Genomic DNA, 23,873 nt, shown 5'->3' on the forward strand with positions numbered 1-23,873 from the left:
TTTGTCTTTTTGATAGCGTTTTATTCCCTTTTTTTTTTTTTTTTTTGCGGCATGATGATAAAGCATTGTTTTTTGCTTCGTTTATTTTTTTTACAGTGTTCACTAAAGGGGTTACCTAGTGGGGCAATTTTTATAGGTCAAAGTCGTTCCTGATACGGCGATAACAAATGTGTACTTTTTTTTTTTGTTTTTTTTTCCCACTTTCTGACACTTTCTTTCACTTCTACACTTTGTCCCACTATGGGACTTTTCATTTTTTGCATGCTGATCGCTTGCATAGCATAGGGATGCAGCTGCATCCTTGTGCTCTGCAGGCTGTCAGCTCTGCACTGGCACAAGTTAGATCATGCACTGCGCACGATCTATCTAACTTCCTGATGCTTGTTGACCCAGATGTAGTCATGACGACATCTGGTCACCATGGCAATGATCGGAACCCAGCGCTAAGAGGGGGTGCTCTTACGAAGTCGATCGCAGCATTTCCGGGGCAGCAGAGGTAAGAGCGCCCCCTCTTAGCTCTGGGTTCCGATCATTGCCATGGTGACCAGATGTTTTCATGACTTCTGCTTCGATTGCAGCATTTCGGAGGTTAATTTGCCGGGAGCAGTGTGGGACTGCTCCTGGCACAGAGTACTGAGTGTCAGCTGTCAGAATCAGCACCCGGCGGCGAACACGCCTGCACAGCCTGTGTGCGGGCCCGATCGCTAGTCTGTAATAGTACGTCCCTGGTCTATAAGGCCCAGGGCACAGGGACGTACTTTTACTGACAATGTCAGAAAGGGGTGTGGCAAGGCAACTTGCTCGGCTCTCCCGGAGGCAGACTCAGGACACACGTTCTCAGATTACCTTTCTGCTGGTTTATTATCTAGCAGGGTTCCACAGGAAAAATAAACAAGACCCCTCTGGGTTAAACGGGAAAGCAAAACAAAATTTAGCTCCGTCCATAGGTGAGCGGGATCTGCCTGCACTCGGTAGCACAACTGCTCAGGCAAAGTCCTTGTAAAAAAGCTTTGCAGCTTCCACAGCATTGTGTGGAGACTTCACTCTCCAGACCACACTCCAGAGAAAAAAAAAAAAAGGGACTGAGGTTTTACACATTGCTCAGCCACACCCTGAGGGGAAGTAGGGGGAATGGCGTCCCGCCCTCTTTGCCATTCCCATAAAACCGCACACCCCTTAACAGAGTAAACCCACCAGCATATAACATGCTGGCCGAAATTAAGTAGGTCTTAGTTCACACAGGAGAGCATCCTGAGTGACACATACCTCCCCTCTCATATAAAACTAGTGATTCTGTCACAGGGGTTAATGCGGGGGGCAGCGGTCTTCCTTGAGGATGCTTCTGCCGATTCGGCAGTTAGACTAGGAGCCAGGTCGGCGGTTTTTCTTTCTAATACGGCTCGTAGGCCTGAAATGTTGGCCCAGAGATCTTCGAGCAAAATCTAAACTGTGCTCTATTCCCTGTGCAGACTAATTTTTGTTTGGGCCAGCATTGGCTGATATTCTTGAAAAGGCAGGCAATGGTAAGAAGGGATTCCCCAACTTCTCTATCCCATCGTATAAGAAGTCTTTTCGGACCTAAAGTTGCGTGACGTTTTCATAGATCCCAGGAAGTGGTCCTTCAATCTTTTTGCTCCAACCCCAAAAATCCTATGGAAGGGAGGCTTCATACATTAGATGTAAGAAGGTGTCTAGTTCAGTACTTGTCAGCCACACAGATTTGGAGGTAGGATAGGTCTCTATTTGTTTTCCTGGACCTAGAAATGAGCTGAAGGCCTCAAAATGCACATTAGCAGGGTGGATTTGGTAGGACATCACTCTAGCCTACTTGTTGAGTGGGAATGTCAATTCCGGAAGGGTTAGAGCTCACTCCATAAGAGCAGTGGCAACCTCCTGGGCGGATGTTTCCATAGAGCAAGTCTGCGACGTGGTCTTCTCCCTCAATTTTCTACAAGTACTATAGGTTTGATCTGGCCTCTTCCCCTGATTTCACCTTTTGGGAAAAGGGTTCTGCAGGCTGTGGTCCCTCCCTAAATTCTAATTCTCTGCAATTCTCTCTGTGGTGCTGTCATGGGTGAGAGCGAAAGACAGACATGGTTACTTACCGGTAATGGGATTTCTCAGAGCCCATTTGTCAGGGATCACCACACACAGGGATGACACTGGGGAGATCAAGGGATATCTCACCGTGCCGTCACGCTGTCAGTATTTCGTTGAGTCGTGAGCACGCGATTCAGACTACTCACTGCATAGGTATCTGAAAGCGACCAGTGAGCATATGGCGTCACACTTCTGAGTTCCAAAGCCTGGAATCCATGTTTAACACCCTCCGTACGGTCACTGTCGGCTTCACGATAGCCCAATTATTATTATTCTCTGCCACCACCGGCCGAGTTTGAAATATAATACAGGCCTGGCCAGACGCCTGCGTTTTGGTAGCGAGTATGGCTTTGGGGAAGGGAACGATTACAGAACAAAAGAAACAGGACTATTAAATTTTATATTTAATCCAAAAGGGAGGCAGTGTTTAAGAAAAATATATACAAGGATGTTACAAAGGGGACATTAAAATACATAGGCATACAATAAACAGAATAAAAAGGTGAAACTTACACTATAAAGTTCGGTGCGACGACTCCGTGTAGGTGGAGGGGAGACTCTCTGTTTACTGCTATCGAACAGGGTCCTCCGCTATGATAGACATATACTCCTGGGCAAAGAGCATGGCTTCAGCCTCAACAAACTATTTTATGCTGATGGGAGAGACCCCCCCCCCCCCCCTCCTGTGATGGTATCACAGGGGCTGGGCTCCACCCTTCAAATTTGTATTAAAAACCTGTTTTTGGGATAACTCATCGCTCGTTGATCCCAGAAACCCAAAAGTGAGATCATATTTTCTATTATGATTTTACCTTCATGTAGAGACCACACATAGCTTAGCTGCAGTCTGCTATTCTCGTGTTTTTGCGCTACAGCTCTCTGATTTGGCTTGCAACGATGAAAAACTATGCATTCCTCGGCTGTTTCTGTCATTAGAAATATGGGTCCCATTATTGCTGGACTTATGGAACTCACAATATTCCATATTTCATATCGGAGTTGACCTGGCTGTGGCTGGGAATTGTTTGTGAGTGCCTTTGAACTTAATGAACCAATTCCTCTTTCCTCCAAACTTTGGCCTGGGAGAAGGTGTCAGTCTATCTCAGGTCTGTGTTAAGAGGAAATAGATTTGCATTTTAGTTAGCTTGTACCAGTTCTTGGCTGGCCTTTGTTTGTGTAAGGCCTCCCTCATGACTGTGCTAATTGGGACTTTTGTGCTGAGCAGAAGGGGAATAAGGGAGGGGGGTGAACATCTATGTCAGGCAAATATTGACGAACACTTTCCTGACATTAATATTTCCCTGACAGCACCCTTGTATTCCCTCTCGTCACGTGTGGGTGAACATATTTTAATTTGTTGTTTGTGTAGATCACAGGGTGTGTTTAAGCATTATGATTATGATGTTCGTATTGTTGTAATAACCTTTTGAAGGTCCTTTCATGCTCTGGAATCCAACTGATGCGAGGGTGAGCTACTGCCCTTTTATTCTGTAGGTTCCTGTCCTTAAAGGGTGGATCTCCTTTTCCGTGGTACTGTCATGGGCTCATAGAAATGCCGTTACTGGTAAGTAACTGTCTTTTTGCAGCATTTTTTGAACTATCCATAGTTTTCAATGGGTCTAAAACGCATAAAAAAAAACAATGAAAGAGGTGACATGCTGCATTCTGAAAAAAACACAGCTCTTTGACAAAAAAGTCTGGAAAACAAAAAAAAAAAAAGTGAGCTTGAAATTTCTGGAATCTCATAAACTTTGCTGGTACTGTGAAACACAGCTGAAAATGTGAAGAAAAAGAACAGAAGGGGGGAAAAAAAAACAAAAAAAAAAACACTGTGTGAACATAGCCTTACAGTCCACATCTGTGGTAAAATTTCTTCGATATCACTTGCGTTTATTTGTGAAAAAATCAGAAATTTGGTGAACATTTTGAAAATTTAGCAATTTTCAAAATTTTAATATTTATGCCCTTAAATCAGAGAGATGCAGTATGTCACAAAAAATAGTTAACAAATAACATTTCCCACATGTCTAAATTTATATCAGCACAATTTTGAAACAAAATTTTTTTTCATTAGGGAGCTATAAGGGTTAAAAGTTGACCAGCGATTTCACATTTTTACAACAAAATTTACAAAACCTTTTTTTTTTTTTAAAGGACCACTTCACATTTGACGTGACATTTGAGGGGCCCTCAAGGTGCTCAAAACCACATTAAAGAGGTTTAGTAACCCTTCACGTGCTTCACAGCAATGAATCGAACGTGAAAGGAAAAAATGAACATTTAACTTTTTTTTCACAAAAATTTTACTTTGGACCCCAATATTTTTATTTTCACAAGGGTAACAGAAGAAATTGGACTTGAAAAGTTGTTGTGCAATTTCTCCTGAGTACGCTGATACCCCATATGTGGGGGAAAGCCATTGTTTGGGCGCTCGACAGGGCTCGCTGGTTTTTATAGCGGGCGCCATGTCGCATTTTGAGAGCCCCTTATGTGCCTAAACAGTGGAAACCCCCCCCCCCCCCCACAAGTGACCCTATTTTGGAAATTAGACCCCTTAAGGAACTTATTTTAGATGTGTGGTGAGCAGGGGTGTGGAGTCGGTAAGCCAAAAGTTAAACTTCGAGTCTTCAATTTCCATGACACCGACTCCATCTCCACGACTCAGACTCCCTCATACATGGCTCATGTTTAAGTGATAAATTTACTGTAGAAGAGATATTTTAATTGATAGATCTCGGAATAAAAAGAAGTTTTAAAATTGGATTTGCTAAAATAAGGTTCCTGTGCTGAGATAATCTTATAATTGTGTCCCTAGTGTGTAATGGCTGTGTCTGACTGTGCAGGAACATGGTCTGAACATACTTCCTTCCCTGCCCAGGAGCTATGGTAAGAGTATACCGCACGGGATCGCAGCTGCTATTTTCTGTGAGATATAAAACAAGTGTAAAAACAGGCAGGAAAATGTTTTACCTTACAGAAGGAATCAGCTAAGATTCCGTGATGTTTGCAAGCACCTAAACATCATGGAGGCCTGGCGGCTCCTAACTTATTCTTTTTCTTCCTGGTCATTCAGTTAGTGCTCTCCCATTGGTGGATAGATATTGACCTGAGCAATGCTGCCACTGCACTAGCTGGTGCGTTGATGGGATCCTATAAAGGGTTAACTAACCTACTCTATAGATATAATAGTCTCATCAGCTCCAATCCATGTAAAAACAGTAGCTAGATTGTGGACAACAGCACAGAGTATGTTGAGGGTTTTTGTTTAATACCTCACTTTCCACATTTTTTTCTGCCTGAGTTGGTCCTCTGTGCAAGACACTGTGTCAAATTCGCCTTTCATATTTTGTCAGATACTTTTTCGGAATTGTTTACCTATGAGGATTTACGAGCTAGATAGGGGGTTTCTGATACCGCTAAGTTCCTACACCTACAGCTCCGTCATGCAGTGCGTGCACAGTTTGGAATAGCGCCAGTTTCCCTAGACTTTTCAAAACTGGAGGGGCTCTTGGGGACTTCTGATTTCCCTAAACCCCCTCACACATGCATATTCTCTTCTTCAGTCATCTGTTCTCAAACCTTTTATGATAAGGCTTATGTGAAATGATTGGCAGCAGGGGTGTACCGCCAATGATGGCAGGCCATGCAAGATGCTATGGGGGGCGCCTGGGGCCAGCGCCCACACCAGGCCCCATCCGTAATCACATGTACAACTGTATCGACAAACTGGATGCCGATATACTTGAAAGTAATGATGAAAGAGGGAGCGTCATCCAGCTTCTTCCGCCATCATTCTTCCTCTGCATCTGACGTCTCAGTGCAGCTGATGCGATGATGTCACTACATGGCGCCCGCTGCACTGAGATGTATGGGTGCTTCAAAACGCTCGCTGCAGACACCAGAGCAGTGGGGGAACGAGGAGGAGAGGTGAGTTTTGTTTCTCAAATCGAGTACATTATGGTGGCCATAATACTGTATTGGGGACTATGGGGAGCGCACGGTGCTGTATTGGAGACTATGGGGAGCGCACTGTGCTGTATGCAAGCAATTATACAGTGTAAAGGTTTGTGTGGGGTCCATCATACTGTTTGGAGGGCTAGTGGGGACATTATACTGCATGGAGGGCTGTGTGGGGGTCACAGTTGGGAGATCATACAGTTGGGGTCACCATACTTTTCTGGAGGAGTTGAGGTGGGGTACAGCAGGGTCATCATACTGTGCATGTGGAGGAATTCACTGTGGGGGTATCATACTGTGTCTGTGGGGCATTTTTGTTGTCGTCCTACAAGGGCTGAGGAGTCGGTGCCCATTTTGGTGGAGTTGCAGTCGGTATAAAATGGACCGACTCCTAAAATATATAGTAAATTGGATACAGTAGTTCAATGCGGTTTGTGGGGAATATTTTTTCATAAGAATTTGGAAAAAGTTATGAAATGTCCTATAAATGTCTGTCCTATTCCTGATCTAAGGGTCTAGACTTTTAGCTGAGAAAAATGTGTCCTACCGTAAATTTAGCACTTAAGCATTGAGCCATGTATGAGGGAGTCGTTGTCATGGAAATTGAGGCGTCTGCGTCGAAGGTTTGGCTTACCGACTCCACAGCCCTGCGTCCTACTTCATGGGTGCAATGAAGGGGAATTCTAGGCCTTCAGTAGGAGGAAAATTACTTTGAGAAGGCTACAAAGTTGTGAGATGCTCTTCTGCGACCTTGCAAAAAAAAAAAAATGTATGTACGTACATACATACATATTTACATTAGAACCCCTGAGTGGTGGATATACCAGACTTGATTTGATATTTGGTAAAATATGGGGACGGTGAATAGTAATCGCACACTACCCAATAGGATTCCCAGCAGGCTTTCGTAATTTTTAGCGTTGTCGTATGCTTGCATAAGGTTTTATATATCGGAGGAGGGGTAGAATAGCAATGGGGACCGGTGTATGTATTGAGTGTATGGGTACATGACTCTTTATTTGTCCTTTTTTAAAACAAAAAAAAAAATTCTATGCTACTTACTACTGACTCTAAATCAATATTGTATGTTTTTGATATTAATATACTCGCGTCTTGAAGCGTTTAAGTGACCTACCATCTACTTATTGGAGTGATGTCAATGAACATTGTCATTGATGATATGCCCCCCCCCCCCCCTCAACTCTCTCCCTATAGATGATGTAGGGGTGAGAAGGATCCAGCATATGAATTTTTGGACTGTCAATCCTTTTGTTTTCGGTGAGATAAGCTACTGCCAGATTCCTTGTGCGTGGAGGGACCAGAAAGTATAACTGTCGGGCTATCGGCCGACGCATTCTCCAACTATTTGTGTATAGGAGCTCTAGTCAACCACGGTCTCCTCAGGGAGCAAAGGGTTTTCAGTTGGTTGGACGAATGGGCTCACCCTATAATCACTATTTGGCCTCGCTAGCCAATTTCAGAGTGTTCATCTTAGAAGCCAAAGTTTGAATGGTCATCTTGGCAGGGGTGCACAAGATCACCCTTTCAGTACTTCTGAAATGTGTATTTAAGTCAGATAATTTCAAGTTTTGAATGTGGTTACCATATTCCTTTAACGTTTAATATGTTAATGCATTTTCTGTGGATTGTTGCAATTTATTTTGCATGTAAGGGCTCGTTTACATTGCACAACCTGCTGCTGAAAATGACCACCAATTGGCTACGTTTGACTATCAGCAGCCTTTTAACAGCCTGTTTCAAAAGGCTGGAAAACAAAAACAGTAGGAGCGCCAATGGTGAAGAGCCTGAGGTTTGGGGGGGGGGGGAATGAAGGGGGAAATGTAGTGACCACTCACCTGGTCCTGTTGTGCAAAGGAGCCCCGCACAACAAGGGAAAACGCTTCCAGGTGGGAGTCTGTAAGATGATCACAACTTAGCAGGAACTGTTGTAGGGAGCTTCTGTCTGCTTCAGCGGTCACATGACCAGGACCGTGTGACCGAAGTGGGCATTCCACAATGACATCACGGCAGGTCCTGTAGTAGGCTAGTTATAAACAGAGCAGCTTCCACCGCTCTCCACAGGGGAGATTAGCAATCAAGAAGGAAGGAATTCTGCGGTGTTAGTGAAGCGCTAGAACAACTAGACTGTGGATTAGGTTATAACACACAAACCTTTTATTGTTTAGTATGCTCTATAACGCCACGACGCGTTTCGATAGCAGACGCTATCTTCCTCACCTGAGGAAGATGGCGTCTGCTATCGAAACGCGTCGTGGCGTTAGAGAGCATACTAAACAATAAAAGGTTTGTGTGTTCTAACCTAATCCACTGTCTAGTTGTTCTAGCGCTTCACTAACACCGCAGAATTCCTTCCTCCTTGTTTCAAAAGGCTGACCGTTTTCCGATGTGGATAAAATGATTGTAATAGTTTGCTCTATGTTCTTGGCAGTAAATTATGATGCATTTTTACACTGGACGATTATTTTTAAGCAAAACTAAATCATTTCACCTGATGGAGTGTTTTGCTTGTTTTTCGGGTGATTGGCAGCCTGTTTTTACTGGCCAATTATCATGAAACAAGTGTTCCTAGAAATGTTTATTCCTGATGATCATGAAGTGTAATCTGCCTTTTGGCTACGTTCAGATGAATGTTGCTAATCTCTGACTTTAACCTATTGTATATGAGACGGCTGCATGAGCCCTGTCTTTATCAACAAAGCAGACCAGACTTGTTTGTGCTGCAATTTTTCTGTTTCCTACAGACCTAAGAATATCGCTCTCGTGATCTAGCAAACATTGGTCCGTGTGCTGTCATGTATTGTCCGCTTTGTACGAGGGCCCTAAATTTGTTTGAATATAGCCTAATCCAGGGTTAAGAAGAGTGCGTAATAATAGATGACTTATTCCATTATCATTCAATAATGAAATAGATTTTCACATTAACTTGGTGAGTGTGAGCAGGTGATGTCTGTAAATACCATCATTTTTCAGTTCATAGAAAATGCTAGTAATGTCTGTCACTCAGGATATGAAGATATATCATAGTTCTATGCAGCTAACTAAAAGCTAGTGTCTCCTGTTATCAGCCACTACTTTCTACCAAATATCAAGTACTGACTTGTGTTGGTGAGCAATATTAGCAGCTCTTGTTACATGCTGCAGATGTTAAAGGAGTTGTCCACTACTTTTTACAATGGCCCCAATGTATTTACCCTGGGCCGATATTAAGTGTTTTTATAAATATCTTTAGTTGTCCTTCTTGCTTGTGAGCGGCGCTATCGTTTGGCGCTCATGGGCACCACGTGACCCCCACCCACCCCTGGTTGCAGCCGACTCTTCCTTCCGCTGATGTCACGTCAAGTGAGGCGTGACATCAGTGACTCGCTCTCCACATTGCAGGCAGGGCTGTAGGTGGGGTTACCCGGCGCATCACACCCAGCATTCACCATGCGCTTTCCCTCTCCTCATTCATTGGGAAGGCGTGCGGTGGATGCTGGATGTGACGTGCGGGGGCAACCCTGCCCAGCATCCACCACGGGGAGCGCGTTGCTGATGTCACATCAAGTGATGCGTGACATCAGCAGATGTCAGAACCGGCTGCAGGTGGGGGTCACATGATGCCTGTGAGCGACCAGCTATAGCGCCGCTCACAGACAAGAAGGAGAACTAAAGGTATTTACAAAAACACTTATTGGCACAGGATAAATACATTGGGGCCATTGTAAAAAGTAGTGGACAACTTCTTTAAGCATAGCAGAATGACCGTATGGTATCATAAACTAACTATAGTGCTGTATATCATGTTTCAGTGGATGTAAGGGGGGTGGTCTTTATGTCTCGCCTAAACTATGAGCCACTATAGATAAATTGATTGAAGCCAATTGTACGGGTGAGGCTGCAACAAGCCTTGCAGCATGGTTCTATAGATAGCTGTTCACACAAAGGAATGTCATTCCTTGAGCTTTGCTGAAAAGTGACTAACCACATTAATATATGTCATTGTGTTTCTAGAAAGACCCCTTATCCCACCCTATTTACTCTGTTTTCCACCTGCTTCTCCTCCTATTTCTCCACCCTCTAAAGATGCCTTCCTGTAACACTATGGGAGGGCACTTTCTGGAGAAAAACACAAGTGTACAGGTGAGGCTGGAACAAGCCCTGCACAAAGACCTCCTCCCCTCAGCGCACCCATCTAGGGAATCACACACATTCTCAGGTCTATTTACTTCAGGTTTTGGGGATGGCTGGGAGGTATCAGGTAAGTAATTGCATAGTTTCCAGTAGCACTTAGCATGACGAGAAAATATGGTGTTCTTTAAAGCTGGCAAATATGCTAGCTTATTCAGATATTGCACAGTTAGTTTTCTATTAGAGTGCTAATCGTGCCCCTGTCATCTGTTGTGGTAAACTGTATGACTTCTTATGTATTTGGCACTTTCTATAGAAGGATATGTCAACAATCAAAAAATTAGCAGCCTGGGTGCCCTGGACAAAATGCAGAAGGCCGTGGTGTATAAGAACATATTCAGGGAGTTAGCTTTCCCGCAGCCACATCTATTCAGGATTATAGTTGCCTAATAACATGGGAACAACTAAACCTTCTAGTAAGGGTAAAAAACTGACTCGGCCACCAGCTCTGAAGGTCATACTAACTAATTTCTTTCATTGTGAAGGATACAATATAAATAGTTTGACCTTAAGACATCAGTGAAAGCTATAAAGTACTCCTAAACAATCATGAACTACATGGTACTCAGACAGGGATCTCAAATCATGTCTACCACATACTTTCCTATAGCGATTTGTGAAGTGTGTGGTGAAAATGAAATGGCACTAAAATCCAGCATGGGATACAGTGTTTGCTGTGGTAAATTGCAACATTTTCTGCTGATACGGATAATGTAATTTTTCTTTTGTTTTTTCTTTTTGAACTAGGTGTCGGAAATGGAGGAGATGACAATATGGGAGCAGTATACTGTCACACTAGCCAGGGTAAGTCCATTGCCATATTTTTGTTCTCTGGAAGACTGGTCAGATTGATGGCTTTATTGCGCTCAATATGTACATGTGAGGCCTAATAATCACCAGTGGCTAAAGTCCAGATGTCGACATTTGACTGAATGTAGGAACGTGGAATTTGGTAGTTTCTCAAGGAAAAATAAAACAATACAATCTTGTACAATGCCTTGATTTTCTATAATGCCTTTTGAAGAACACTAGATTTGAGACTCTCAATTTATAATCCAGCTCTTTTTGGATCAGAACTCTTAAGGGGATCAAGACTTATCTGGAACCAATGTCCAAACACAGCCCAAGAAATATTTCTTTGTCTTGGGTTTACGAAGGGACATATGCTTCAAAAGGATTTTTAAAAACAAAGTTTTATTAATAAATGCATATAATATGTACAATTAAAATAAACAAATGGACCTACGGTTATCGGGCTGTCTCGAGTAATGTGCTTATATAAATATATCGTAGATGGCTAACCAAGTTCGAATTTCAGTCAATCTAAAGTGCAAGTGCTAGGGTATTCAGCCAAATATTTAGTATAATAGCTACAAAATTAATCTGATTAGGGGACCATTAACACATGAGTTCCCAAAAGATCAAAATACACAGTAATATAGTATATTTTAATTATATAAACATTATGCATTTATACAGTGGCAAAAAAGAAGTATTTGATCTGTGTCCTGACACATTTCTGTAATGGCTTACAGTAACTTTTCCAGCAATTTGTGCTTCAGTAGCTGTTATGTAGGATCAATCCAGAGGGCTAACCTTCACTCAACAGACACCTCAACTAGCAGTGGGTGTCTATTACCCTAATGCTGGTTCTTCTTTGGACCCCTATTTAGTAGCTATTGGCTACTGCCGGCCATGATCATCCCAGATGTTTTGCAGATGCCCCGACCTAGTCATATAGCCATTATAATCTGATCATTGTCCACATTTCTCAGATACTTAAATTTGCTCATTTTTCCTTCTGTCAATACCACAACTTTTAAGTTCACTTACTGCCCAATATACCTGGGCCCAGAGATATGTGGACAGTGACTGTTTAAAGCCATTGTTCTAGTGTACACATTTTACATTCTAAAAATTCTAAGCCATCAAGATGTTATTGACTTGTAGACTTTCAGCTTTACTGTAATGGTTTATTGTGTAATTATTTCCATTACATACTTAATACGTTCCACTCAATATCTGGTGAGGTTCATTCTCTTCAGGCTTCAGCCAGCCACTGAGGTTTTTCTTTTGGATGCCTTGCTGGCCTTTACTGAAGCAGTCTTAGTTTCTGCTGCTTGTGGGTCTTTCTGCCCTCATTTTTTTTTTTCTTTGATTTCACTTTTCACTTAATCAACTGGAGATCAGATGAATGACTGGCCATTGAATAGTATGACATTACTTTTATCTGAGACATTCTGGAAAAACAGCAGGGAGACTCCTTATTATCCATCTGGAGTATGTGTGTGATATATATTAGTACAGGCCAAAAGTTTGGACACACCTTCTCATTTAAAGATTTTTCTGTATTTTCATGACTATGAAAATTGTACATTCACACTGAAGGCATCAATACTATGAATTAACACATGTGGAATTATATACTTAACAAAAAAGTGTGAAACAACTGAAAATATGTCTTATATTCTAGGTTCTTCAAATTAGCCACATTTTGCTTTGATGACTGCTTTGCACACTCTTGGCATTCTCTTGATGAGCTTCAAGAGGTAGTCACCGGAAATGGTTTTCACTTCACAGGTGTGCCCTGTCAGGTTTAATAAGTGGGATTTCTTGCCTTATAAATGGGGTTGGGACCATCAGTTGTGTTGTGCAGAAGTCCGGTGGATACACAGCTGATAGTCCTACTGAATAGACTGTTAGAATTTGTATTACGGCACTATATATGCAACATCTGGCCAGCATCAGCAAGAGCACCAAAACTACCAGCCTGACTACCATCAGCATGCTCGGGCACATGACGGCAAAGCACCCGACTAGCTGGGCCGAACACCAAGGTCCAGAAACGGTATCTGTGGGTGACACCACCGCCTCTTCCGCTGTTGTGCGTGCACGCCAATCCCCTGTCCATGGCGCATGCGAAGATGCCTCCCGTCCTGCACCTGTAATTGCAGACTTGCAACCATCACCGTCCACGTCCTTGTCCCAGCGCAGCATTCAGTTGCCCCTACCCCAGTCCTTGGAATACAAGCGCAAATATGCAGCTAGCCACCCACAGCCTAAAACTGCCAGATTTGTGGACGGTTTGCACTGGAAATTTTGCTTTTTAGACTAGTGGAGGTGGAAGCTTTCCACAACCTCATGACGGCGGGCAGGTGTCCATACTCTGTCCCCAGCCGCCACTATTTATTTCTCCCTGTGTCGTCCCCGCCTTACACAAGCATGGGTCCCAGAACATTACCCGTGTCCTCCAGAGGGCACTTTAAGTTGGAAGGACTGCCTAACCACAAACACTTGGACAAGTGAATGTGGCCAGGGACGGTACATCTCACTAACGCATTTCACTGGGTTCATATTGTGGAAGCCAGGACCCTGGGGCTTAACACATGTTCCCGACTCATAGGATTTCAGGCCCTGGATCAATCAAGCTTCAACACAATAGTCACAAGGTAGACAGCACCAGTAGTTTGTCTCCTAGTTAACAAGCAAATTATTCATGTTAGAGGCCACCATCTCTTTAGCTTGCTACTATTACTTTTCTGTGGGAATCAGCTTGGCTCCAACCAGCCTAGAATATTTCCAGTGAACTATGGCATGACACCATGGTATTAGCAGTGCCCCCAGTAACAGTAGCGAAGCCAGTCACAATTTCCTTCTCAGGAATTTTATTTGGTAGACTGAGTGGCTGCCCAAATACATTAGTTTTTCACAAAGGAACGTAAGATACTGAGTGGCAGTAGGTGCAAGTATCTCCAGCATGTTAGATATCAGAGGGAGAACAGAGGGTGGCACAGTGGTTACCACTGAAGCCTTGCAGCGCTGGGGTCCTGCGTTCAAATCTCACCTAGGACAACATCTGCAAGGATTTTGTTTGTTCTCTCCGTGTTCACGTTGGTTTCCCCCACAGTAAAAAATCAGCCATAGAGTGTCCGGGAACCTTCACACAGACTTTTCTTAGCCAGGGCTGCTTCTCGGCAGGGTTGGACGGGCCCACCAGAGAACCGGAGAATCCTCCAGTGGGCCCTGGCTTCTCCATCAGGAGAGCTCATAGTGCAAACTTTGCAGCTTCTATGGGGCTGTTGTGCTGGGGAGAAAGTTGGGCCCGCAGAATCAAATCCTCTGGTGGGCCCAATGTTCTTCAGGCTGGCATTGCTTCTCGGTGAGAGTTGTATTTCACCACAGCCATATTCTTTTTAGGCTGGATGAAAGGACCTAAAATCTTATCTACTCTGGCTGTCATTTCTCCACCACCAGGTTCCTGACATTGTGACACACGACCATGCCTGGCTGCATGTTTAGTGGTGAGAGCCACGGATCTGCTTGCTGTGTTTCAGCTTTCAACAACTCTGCAGCGGTGTGCGGTTTGTCGCATAAGCATATTATCTTCAGCACAGCCTGTTGCCGCTTGGCCAAGGAAGTGCTGCAGTGCTTCCAGCTTGTGGCTTGTGGTAATTTTTGAGATGGAGGCCGAACAGGAGGAGAAGGTGCAGGAGCTGAACAATGTGATTTACATTGAGGTTACATTGGCGAGTCTGGTTTTTATAGGTGTTGTGTGTTTGTGTTTTTAAATGTCTCTTTAAAAGTGTATTGGAGTGCTTCCTAATTTTTGGCAGCCCTTGAAATTGCTGCATATGCAATAACAGTATAGGAGAACCACTCCTTAATAATGGGAAGGACAATTCAAATAGATTCTATATTCTAGAATATTAACTGTCTTACCTCACCTGTAAAGTAATTTTAGATATCGCAGTATGGATAGCGTATTACACTGATTCAGCCAGATATTATTGCATTATACTGCGTGCTGCTGGTGCTGCCCATAAAAATTTTAAATCTATTCTATTCCCTATCGATAACGCTGTTAGAGACATTTGCAATAGGGACAGGTGCTAGGTGGTATCATCAGCTCCAGATGAGTGTTCATTCTGGTCGCATAAATGTCTTCCACAGTCCATAACTTAACATAAAAAAAAAAAAAGCTAAAATGGAAAAAAAAATTTATGTATTCTGCTAACAAGCAAATGGAGCAGTAAAATGGTGTACTCTGGATTGCTTTTTAAGCAAATAATCAAGATTCGGATAAAAAAAAAAATAGCCCTGGCCCCTGATATCTGGGGCTATATCTATGTAAATCTGTATACACTGCCACAAACCCTGCCTGCCTAACTCATGCTATCACCAATGAATTTATGCAGCTGGATTAGTCCTCAGAAGTAGAGATGGGAAGGATAGATAGATTAGATTAATCTAGCTATTGAACCCGTTCTACGTCCGGGTGGCGGGCATTTTTATTGGTATATGGTCTCCCATCCTGTCCCCACCATCCTATCCTGGTATGCATGGTCTTGTCCCCTCACCCCTCCCCCCCAATCCTGGTATGTATTGCCCCCTCACCCGCCCAATCCTCGTATGTATGGCTCATCCCTTTCACGCTGCACACATACAAAAATATAAACTCTTCTACTCTCCTTTCTTCCCTGTGCTCCAGCGCTGCTTTGTCCTCTTCTGCTGGAGGCCGGAGGAGGAGTGTAGTGCCGGAGTACGCGCATGCCCATACCGCGCTGTCCGGCGCCATTTAGCTGAAGACACACTACAAATGCGCCCGATAGCGCTATAACATTCGCCGATTCCGACACTGCTCCCCGTGTGTGCGCAGTGAAGCTGTGTATTTCCCTGCTTCACTGTGTGCGACCGGAGCCGCTCGTCACAGCGCATGTGCGGCTACAAGCTTTGCTGGCTGGCCATGACATACTGCTCAAGCGCCCCATACTTACAACGCTCGCCGGGAGCAGAATTCAAATGTGTGGGCGGCACCAACCCTTACTAAATGCGAGGAATCCTATCCCTATGACTAAATGAGAAGGTAGGATATAAACATATAAAATGCGTAATACTCATGATATTCGCACCGATTTTTCATGAAAAAAGCGTGTTGGTGATGCACATTGCATCACTAACAATGCAATGGGGGCAGTTTACATAGTACACGGGACATGACAGGTTCCCTTTAAATGACAGCTGCAGTGCACAAAATTACATATTATTCCATGACTTCTTTTGGATTGCAGTTGTAACTCAATAGTTAATCAATCAGAAGCATTACAAAAGGTCTGTATAACCCTAGCATTAGGCTAGTGGTCTTCTGTGGTAGATGCAAAACCAAAAAATAAAGTGTTTCTCCTGCTCTGTCTAAACATGAAGTTATCCTAATTGGTGCAGTTTTAATACCTGGCACTTACAATAAAAATCAATGCAGTCCATACAACCCAATATGAAGGGAGATGAGTAGCACCTGTTCTTTTCCCCGGGCTGATAATGACGGGAGACTCGAAAGGCCATCACACTTGACCCCCTATTAAAGTGGTTGTCTGGGGACAAAAAAAATATTGAAATGTCCTAAGGAGACTGCATTAAAGGGGGAAAAAAGACACTTTCATTGATCCCCTCTAGGTCCTCGGACTTTCTGCATGAAATGTTAAAGAAGCCCACTGGTCGTGCTGTGATGATGTGCCATACAGACATGGCCAAAAGTTTTGAGAATGACACCAAAATTATATTTTCACATGATCTGCTGGCCTCTGGTTTTTATTAGTGTTTGTCTGATGTTTATATCACATACAGAAATATAATTGCAATCATATTATGAGTACCAATAGGTTATATTGACAGTTAGAATGAGTTAATGCAGCAAGTCAATATTTGCAGTGTTGCCCCTTCTTCTTCAAGACCTCTGTAATTCTCCCTGGCATGCTCTCAATCAACTTTTGGACCAAATCCTGACTGATAGCTGTCCATGCTTGCATTTTGCCAGAATTTGTTGGTTTTTGTTTGTCCACCCGTCTCTTGATGATTGACCACAAGTTCTCAATGGGATTAAGATCTGGGGAGTTTCCAGGCCATGGACCCAAAATCTCTATGTTTTGTTCCATGAGCCATTTAGTTATCACCTTTCCTTTTATGGCAAGGTGCTCCATCATGCTGGAAAAGGCATTGTTGGGCGCCAAACTGCTCTTGGACGGTTGGGAGAAGTTGCTCTTGGAGGACATTCTGGTACCATTCTTTATTCATGGCTGTGTTTTTAGGCAAGACTGTGAGTGAGCCGATTCCCTTGGCAGAGAAGCAACCCCACACATGAATGGTTTCAGGATGCTTTACAGTTGGCATGAGACAAGACTGGTGGTAGCGCTCACCTCTTCTTCTCCGAATAAGCGGTTTTCCAGATGTCCCAAACAATCGAAAAGGGGATTCATCAGAGAAAATGACTTTGCCCCAGTCCTGAGCAGTCCACTCCCTGTACCTTTTGCAGAATATCAGTCGGTCCCTGATGTTTTTTCTGGAGAGAAGTGGCTTCTTTGCTGCCGTCCTTGAAACCAGCCCTTGCTCAAAGAGTCTCCGCCTCACAGTGCGTGCAGAAGCACTCACACCAGCCTGCTGCCATTCCTAAGCAAGCTCAGCAATGCTGGTAGTCCGATCCCGCAGCTGAAACAGTTTTAAGATACGGTCCTGGCACTTGCTGGTCTTTCTTGGGCGCCCTGGAGCCTTTTTGACAACAATGGAAGCTCTCTCCTTGAAGTTCTTGATGATGCGATAGATTGTTGACTGAGGTGCAGTCTTTGTAGCTGCGATACTCTTCCCTGTTAGGCCATTTTTGTGCAGTGCAATGATGGCTGCACGTGTTTCTATAGAGATAACCATGGTTAACTGAAGAGAAACAATGATACCAAGAACCAGCCTCCTTTAAAGTGTCCAGTGATGTCATTCTTACTTAATCATGACTGATCGCCAGCCCCGTCCTCATCAACACCCACACCTGTGTTAATGGATCAATCACTAAAACGATGTTAGCTGCTCCTTTTAAAGCTGGACTGCAATGATGTTGAAATGTGTTTTGGGGGTTAAAGTTCATTTTCTGGGCAAATATTGACTTTGCAAGTACAGTAATTGCTGTTAAGCTGATCACTCTTTGACATTCAGGAGTATATGCAAATTGCCATTACAAAAAATGAAGCAGTAAACTTTGGAAAAATTCCTATTTGTCTCATTCTTTTGGCCATGACTGTACATTGGTTGCAGAGATCATACGAGTAATTTCTAGCCTTATTGGTGATGCTTGCATGTGATATTATAGCCAATAACTGGCTACAGACTTCACATTAATGATGATTGGTATGTCACAACTGCAGCATTGGTGGAGACCACTGGAGTAATCCGGTATTACAAGTGGCTAGCATGTGATTGCTGGGACCAGTCAATGGCCACTGTGATCACACGTGTTCTTGCTGGAATTGCCACTCTGCGATGGGAACCATGATGGTCTTTTCATTATTTTAGTCTTTGTCGCTGTGGCCACTGATTGAAGTGGTATTGTGCTAGCCACTTGTACACAAAGACCATGAAGACTACCAGAGATTTTGTGCTGGATAACTAGGGTAGAGTATAGTGTACTGTTAGTTTAACCCTTTTACCACTTAAGGTGGTTTGCACATTAAGGACCAGGCCAATCTTTACAATTCTGACCACTGTCACTTTGAGGTAATAACTCTGGAACGCTTCAACGGGATCCCACTGATTCTGAGACTGTTTTTTTCGTGATATATTGTAGTTCATGATAATGGTAAAATGTATTTAATGACTGGCGTTTATTTTTGAAAAAATAGGAACTTTAGCGAAAATTTAGCAATTTTTAATTATTATGCCCTTAAATCAGAGAGGTGTCGCACAAAATAGTTAATAACAACATTTCCCACGTGTCTACTTTACATCAGCACAATTTTGGAACCAACATTATTATTTTATTTTTGTTAGGAAGTTAGAAGGGTTAAATTTTGACCAGCGATTTCTCATTTTTCCAACAAAATTTACAAAACAATTTTTTTTTTAAGGGACCACATTACATTTGAAGTGAATTTGATGGGCCTTTATGATAGAACATACCCAAAAGTGACACATTCTAAAAACTGCACCCCTCAAGGTGCTCAAAACCACATTCAAGAAGTTTATTGACACTTCAGGTGCTTCACAGGAATTTTTGGAATATGAACGAAAAAATAAACATTTACTTTTTTTTTTTTTTTTTTTTCGCAAGGGTAACAGGAAAAAATGAACCCAAAATTTGTTGTGCAATTTCTCCTGAGCATGCTGATACCCCATATGTGAGGGAAAACCACTGTTTGGGCGCACGGCATGCCTCAGAAGGGAAGGAGTGACGTTTTGGAATGCAGACTTTGATGGAATGATCTGCGGGCGTCATGTCGCATTTGCAAAGACCCGGTTGTGCCGACCAGTGGAAATGCCCAACAAGTGCCCCCTTTTTGGAAACTAGATCCCCCCCCCAATGAATTTATCTAGATGTGTGGTAAGCACCTTGAGCCCCCAGGTTCTTCACAGAAAATGATAACGTTGACTTGTGAGAATAAAATTTAAAATCAAATTTTTTCCACAAAAATGTTATTTTAGCAAAAATGTGATCGAAAACTACTTTTGAGGCACAGTCCAAAGCTCAGAAGGGAAGAAGTGCCATATTGGCGTTCATATTTTGCTGTGCTGGATTGACTGTGCCATGTCATATTGGCAGATCCCCTAAGGGGACACACACACACACACACACACACACACACACACACACACACATATTCATGTTACAAAGTACATCTCTAAATGAATTCATCTAGGGGTGCAGTGAGCATGTTGCCACCACATGTGCCTCCCACAATTTTACACAATTGGGCGGAAAAGGAATAATTACATTTTTACTACCAAAAATTTGTTTGAGCCCCAGAATTTACATTTTCATACTGGGAAATTGGTAAAAATGGCACCAAAATTTGTCCCATAATTTCTGCTGAATGTAGGAATACCCCATATGTGGCTGTACAGTACTGCTTAGCCACACGGCGAGACTCGGGAGGAACGGAGCGCTATTTGCCTCCTGGAGCGCAGATTTTCCTAGAATAGTATGCAGATTCCATATACAGAGCTCCTAAGTGCTAGAAGCACAGAATCCCCCCCCCCCCTCCCCCCTCCTTCAAGTGACCCCATTTTGGAAATTACATCCCTTTGGGAATTTATCTACAGGTGTAGTGACAATTTTGACTCCACCATGGGTGTTTTCCAGAAACAAGCAGCAGTGGATGTTGCTGACTGAAAATTGCAAGCTGTCGTTGTAGTGACCAGTATGTTATGCCCAGCTCGTGCTTCTGGAGACATGCGCCCGTAAATTAGACTGGCTCTTATCACTACAGAAATGCCAACCATGTGAACGCTAACTGCGGGGCTCAGAAGGGAGGTGGGAATTTGTATTTGGGAGCACAGAATTAGCTGAATTCCATTTGGGGGGCATGGGCCATTTTCACTTTTTTTCAGAGCCTCTGTGCCACTAGTAACTTGGAAGCCCCCTATATTTCCTTTAACACATGACGGACCTGAGTGGAACTTGCTTTTTTGTGCATTGAGTAGAAACTTTTATTGTGATCCAAAATGTTACCATTTATCCTGTGCTCTACACTACACTGATATCTGGGTTTCCATTTTAATCTCCAAGTGACGTAATTCAGATGAGACCCCCGAGGTTTCACTATAGTGAGAAAGCAGAGTTAGGCCTCTTTCACAATTCAGTGTGTCCGGTACTTGTGACCGTTTCAACACATATCGGAGACACATACAAACGCACACCCATTCAATTGAATGGGTCTGTGCACATGTCAGTGTGTTTCCACATACTGTGTGCACATGGGTAAAACACATTGACATGTCCATTTTTTTTTTCGCGCTGCACGGGCTGCAAAATGTCCCACACTGATGACACGGATAACATGTACTGGCGCCTGGGAATCGGCGTACAGTTAGCACTGTTCCCAAGCGCTGGGTGTTGAACGCTGCCCTCATCATTGTCCCCTGCTTGCACTGAGATCAGTGCAGAGGAGCCAGGGAGAATGACTCGCTCCAGTGAGGGGGCCCCGAAGCTGCGCTCAGCGAGCTGTGTCCTGTCACTCACTGAGCTCCGCACAGTGCAGGGGCCCACTTGCTGGAGCGAGTTATTTTCCCCGGCTCCTCTGTGTTAGCGGTCAGGTGGTTTACAGTAGGCGGCATCTTTGGCGGCATCTTTGGACAATTTTTTTATTTTATTCTTATTTTTACACCATGATAAATCGGAAGCAGAATACTACTCAAAATTGTCCCTTGCTCGTGCAGATCGCAGCGCTGGCAGAGGACAATGATGAGGGCAGTGTTCAGCACAGGGCGCTTGGGAACAGCGCTAACTACACCACTGATTCATAGGCGCCGGTACGTGTGTGCCGCATCAGGAGCACAAGGCTGCACGCGGTTGCCACACAGGTGGACACGGATATCTCGGTACTGTTTTTTCCTGGTACCGCAAATATCAGGATGTGTGAAACCTGCCTTAATCCTCTGCTGAGCATTGTCCTTTTTTTCAGAGGTTCACAAAACTGTGGCCGACAGCACTTTTATGCACTCCTAATAAAAAAGACGGACACTGTGGGCTCACAGGCTAGACAGCATCCTCGGTGCCGTATGTATGTGTAAAATATATTATATAATATTTATATATAATTGAGAAAATTTTACTTTACTCCCACTACGGGACTTTCACTTTCTGCATTCTTATCGCAGTTATAAGGTACAGCAGTGCAGGGTCACTGCTATACTGTATAATCTGTCAGCCCTGCAGACACCAGATAGTTTGATCATGCACTGCGCATGATCAAAAGTGCCTGGTGACGACATTGAGTCACCATGGCAACGATCGGGACCTCATGATGACGTTGCGGGGTCTCCTATCTTAAGGCAGAGTGGCTTTTGTCCCTCTGCTCGCGCGCTAAATGCTGCAAACGCAGCATTTAGGGATGGTAAAGTGCCGGAAGCAGTGCGGGCAGCTGCCGGAATCACCCAGCGGCCATCGCATCCGCACAGCTTCTGTGCAGTCGCGATCGGTGAGAATTAATAATACGAACGTGATGGGACTTATTATTATGGATCACGTCAGAAGGGGTTAAAGAGTATTCGTTGTTTTAATTTTTATTTCATAAATCAGTAATACATATGAAGTTTAAAATAAACAGGAAGAGAGGACGCTCTCTTGAAGAATGTCACATCACATATGCGGTGAAAAAAAAGTATTCAACTCACCTGTGGTAGTTGTTGCACGTTGGGCACAACACGGATGCTGAGTGGTGAATAATGACAGTCCTGGAGCATTGCAGCACCTTCCACCCTCAGGAGCAGTGATACAGCAAAAAACAAAGAAGGGTGGGTGGTGGATATCCACAGGGAGCCACGCTCTGAGTCGGGAACTACCCAGGTCAGAAAATAAAAGTTGATTTATTCAACACACAATGTGTTTCAGGGACGATCCGTCCGCTTCATCAGGTGTTCCAAAATGTGTACCATGCTCAGTGCTGTAAATGGACAGGCACGGACGTGATTGGTTGATAATCAATTGCATACAGGTTTTTAAAAATCATGACTATACATGAAATTTATTTGATTATAAATAATAAAAAAAAAAAACAATACAGTAATCGTACAAATCATATATATACACACTTAAAAATTGTTATAAAGAAAAAATAAAATACCAAGCAAGCACAATCAAAAAATTCCTTAGATCCCATCCCCTGGGCGGCTCCTCTAGATCTGGATCGAATATTGCTTGGCAGGACTTTTGTTTCTAAACAGAACCCATAAACTTAAAGGTGTTGTCCACTACTGTATAAAATATGCCAAAGCGTTTTTATAATGAAAAGCAGCTTCTTTGTAATTACAGGCATCGCTCGCAGCCGGGGATCTCTCTCTTCCGCGTTCCACGGTGGCTCCTGGGTTGTGGGCGGGGTTATCCCCGCGCGTCATACCCATCATCCACCGCGCGCTCTCCCTCTCCCCGCTCTCCCTCTCCCCGCTCTCCCTCTCCCCGCTCTCCCTCTCCCCGCTCTCCCTCTCCCCGCTCTCCCTCTCCCCGCTCTCCCTCTCCCCACTCTCCCTCTCCCCGCTCTCCCTCTCCCCGCTCTCCCTCTCCCCGCTCTCCCTCTCCCCGCTCTCCCTCTCCCCGCTCTCCCTCTCCCCGTTCTCCCTCTCCCCGTTCATTGGGAAAGCGCGCGGTGGATGCTGGGTGTGACGCGGTGGGGTAACCCCGCCCACAACCCAGCAGCCACCGCGGGGACCCCGGCGCTAAGTCACGCCTCAATAGACGGGACGTCAGCGGGCGGTTACGTGCTGCCTGTGAGCGGCCAGTGATAGCAGGCAGAAAAGGTAGAAGGAGGTAATTATAATGAAGTTTCTTTTCATCATAAAAACGCTTTGGCATATTTTACATAGTAGTGTACAACCCCTTTATTTATTATTAATAATCAGATCCTAACCCACATATTGGACAATACTATTGACCCTTATGGACAAAACGGGCGTATTTGGGAAAAACTGTATGAAAGATGAGGATTTCTGTAAATAATCGCTCATCTTGAATAAAAGATTTAGTGAAAAAGGTTATCTGTAAAGAATCCTGAAGGATGCCTTTAAGAAAACAAGGAATCTCCAACAGATGAATTGTTCGAACAATCCAAGAGATGGGGGATAGAGCCATCCAGCACTCATCTGTGGACAGCTCCCCCAGG

At 43.8% G+C, this 23,873-nt stretch overlaps 1 protein-coding gene across 7 annotated transcripts in view; it reads left to right on the forward strand.

Annotated features, from left to right (window-relative positions):
• The window catches only part of TJP3 (tight junction protein 3), a 166,123-nt gene that overhangs the window by 30,464 nt on the left and 111,786 nt on the right, over positions 1–23,873 (forward strand). For 6 of the 7 annotated variants that reach the window (XM_073685123.1, XM_073685113.1, XM_073685163.1 and 3 more), the window contains one exon: positions 10,993–11,049. In XM_073685123.1, coding sequence (XP_073541224.1) covers positions 10,993–11,049 — 57 coding nt within the window. Of the gene's footprint in view, positions 1–3,637; positions 3,665–10,992; positions 11,050–23,873 lie in introns of those variants that run through there. The other variant, XM_073685130.1, reaches the window with a different exon arrangement.

Source organism: Phyllobates terribilis, unplaced genomic scaffold, assembly GCF_046119375.1.
Source record: "Phyllobates terribilis strain yellow unplaced genomic scaffold, ASM4611937v1 Scaffold_1__5_contigs__length_1240528914, whole genome shotgun sequence".
NCBI classification, from domain to species: Eukaryota; Metazoa; Chordata; class Amphibia; order Anura; family Dendrobatidae; genus Phyllobates; species Phyllobates terribilis.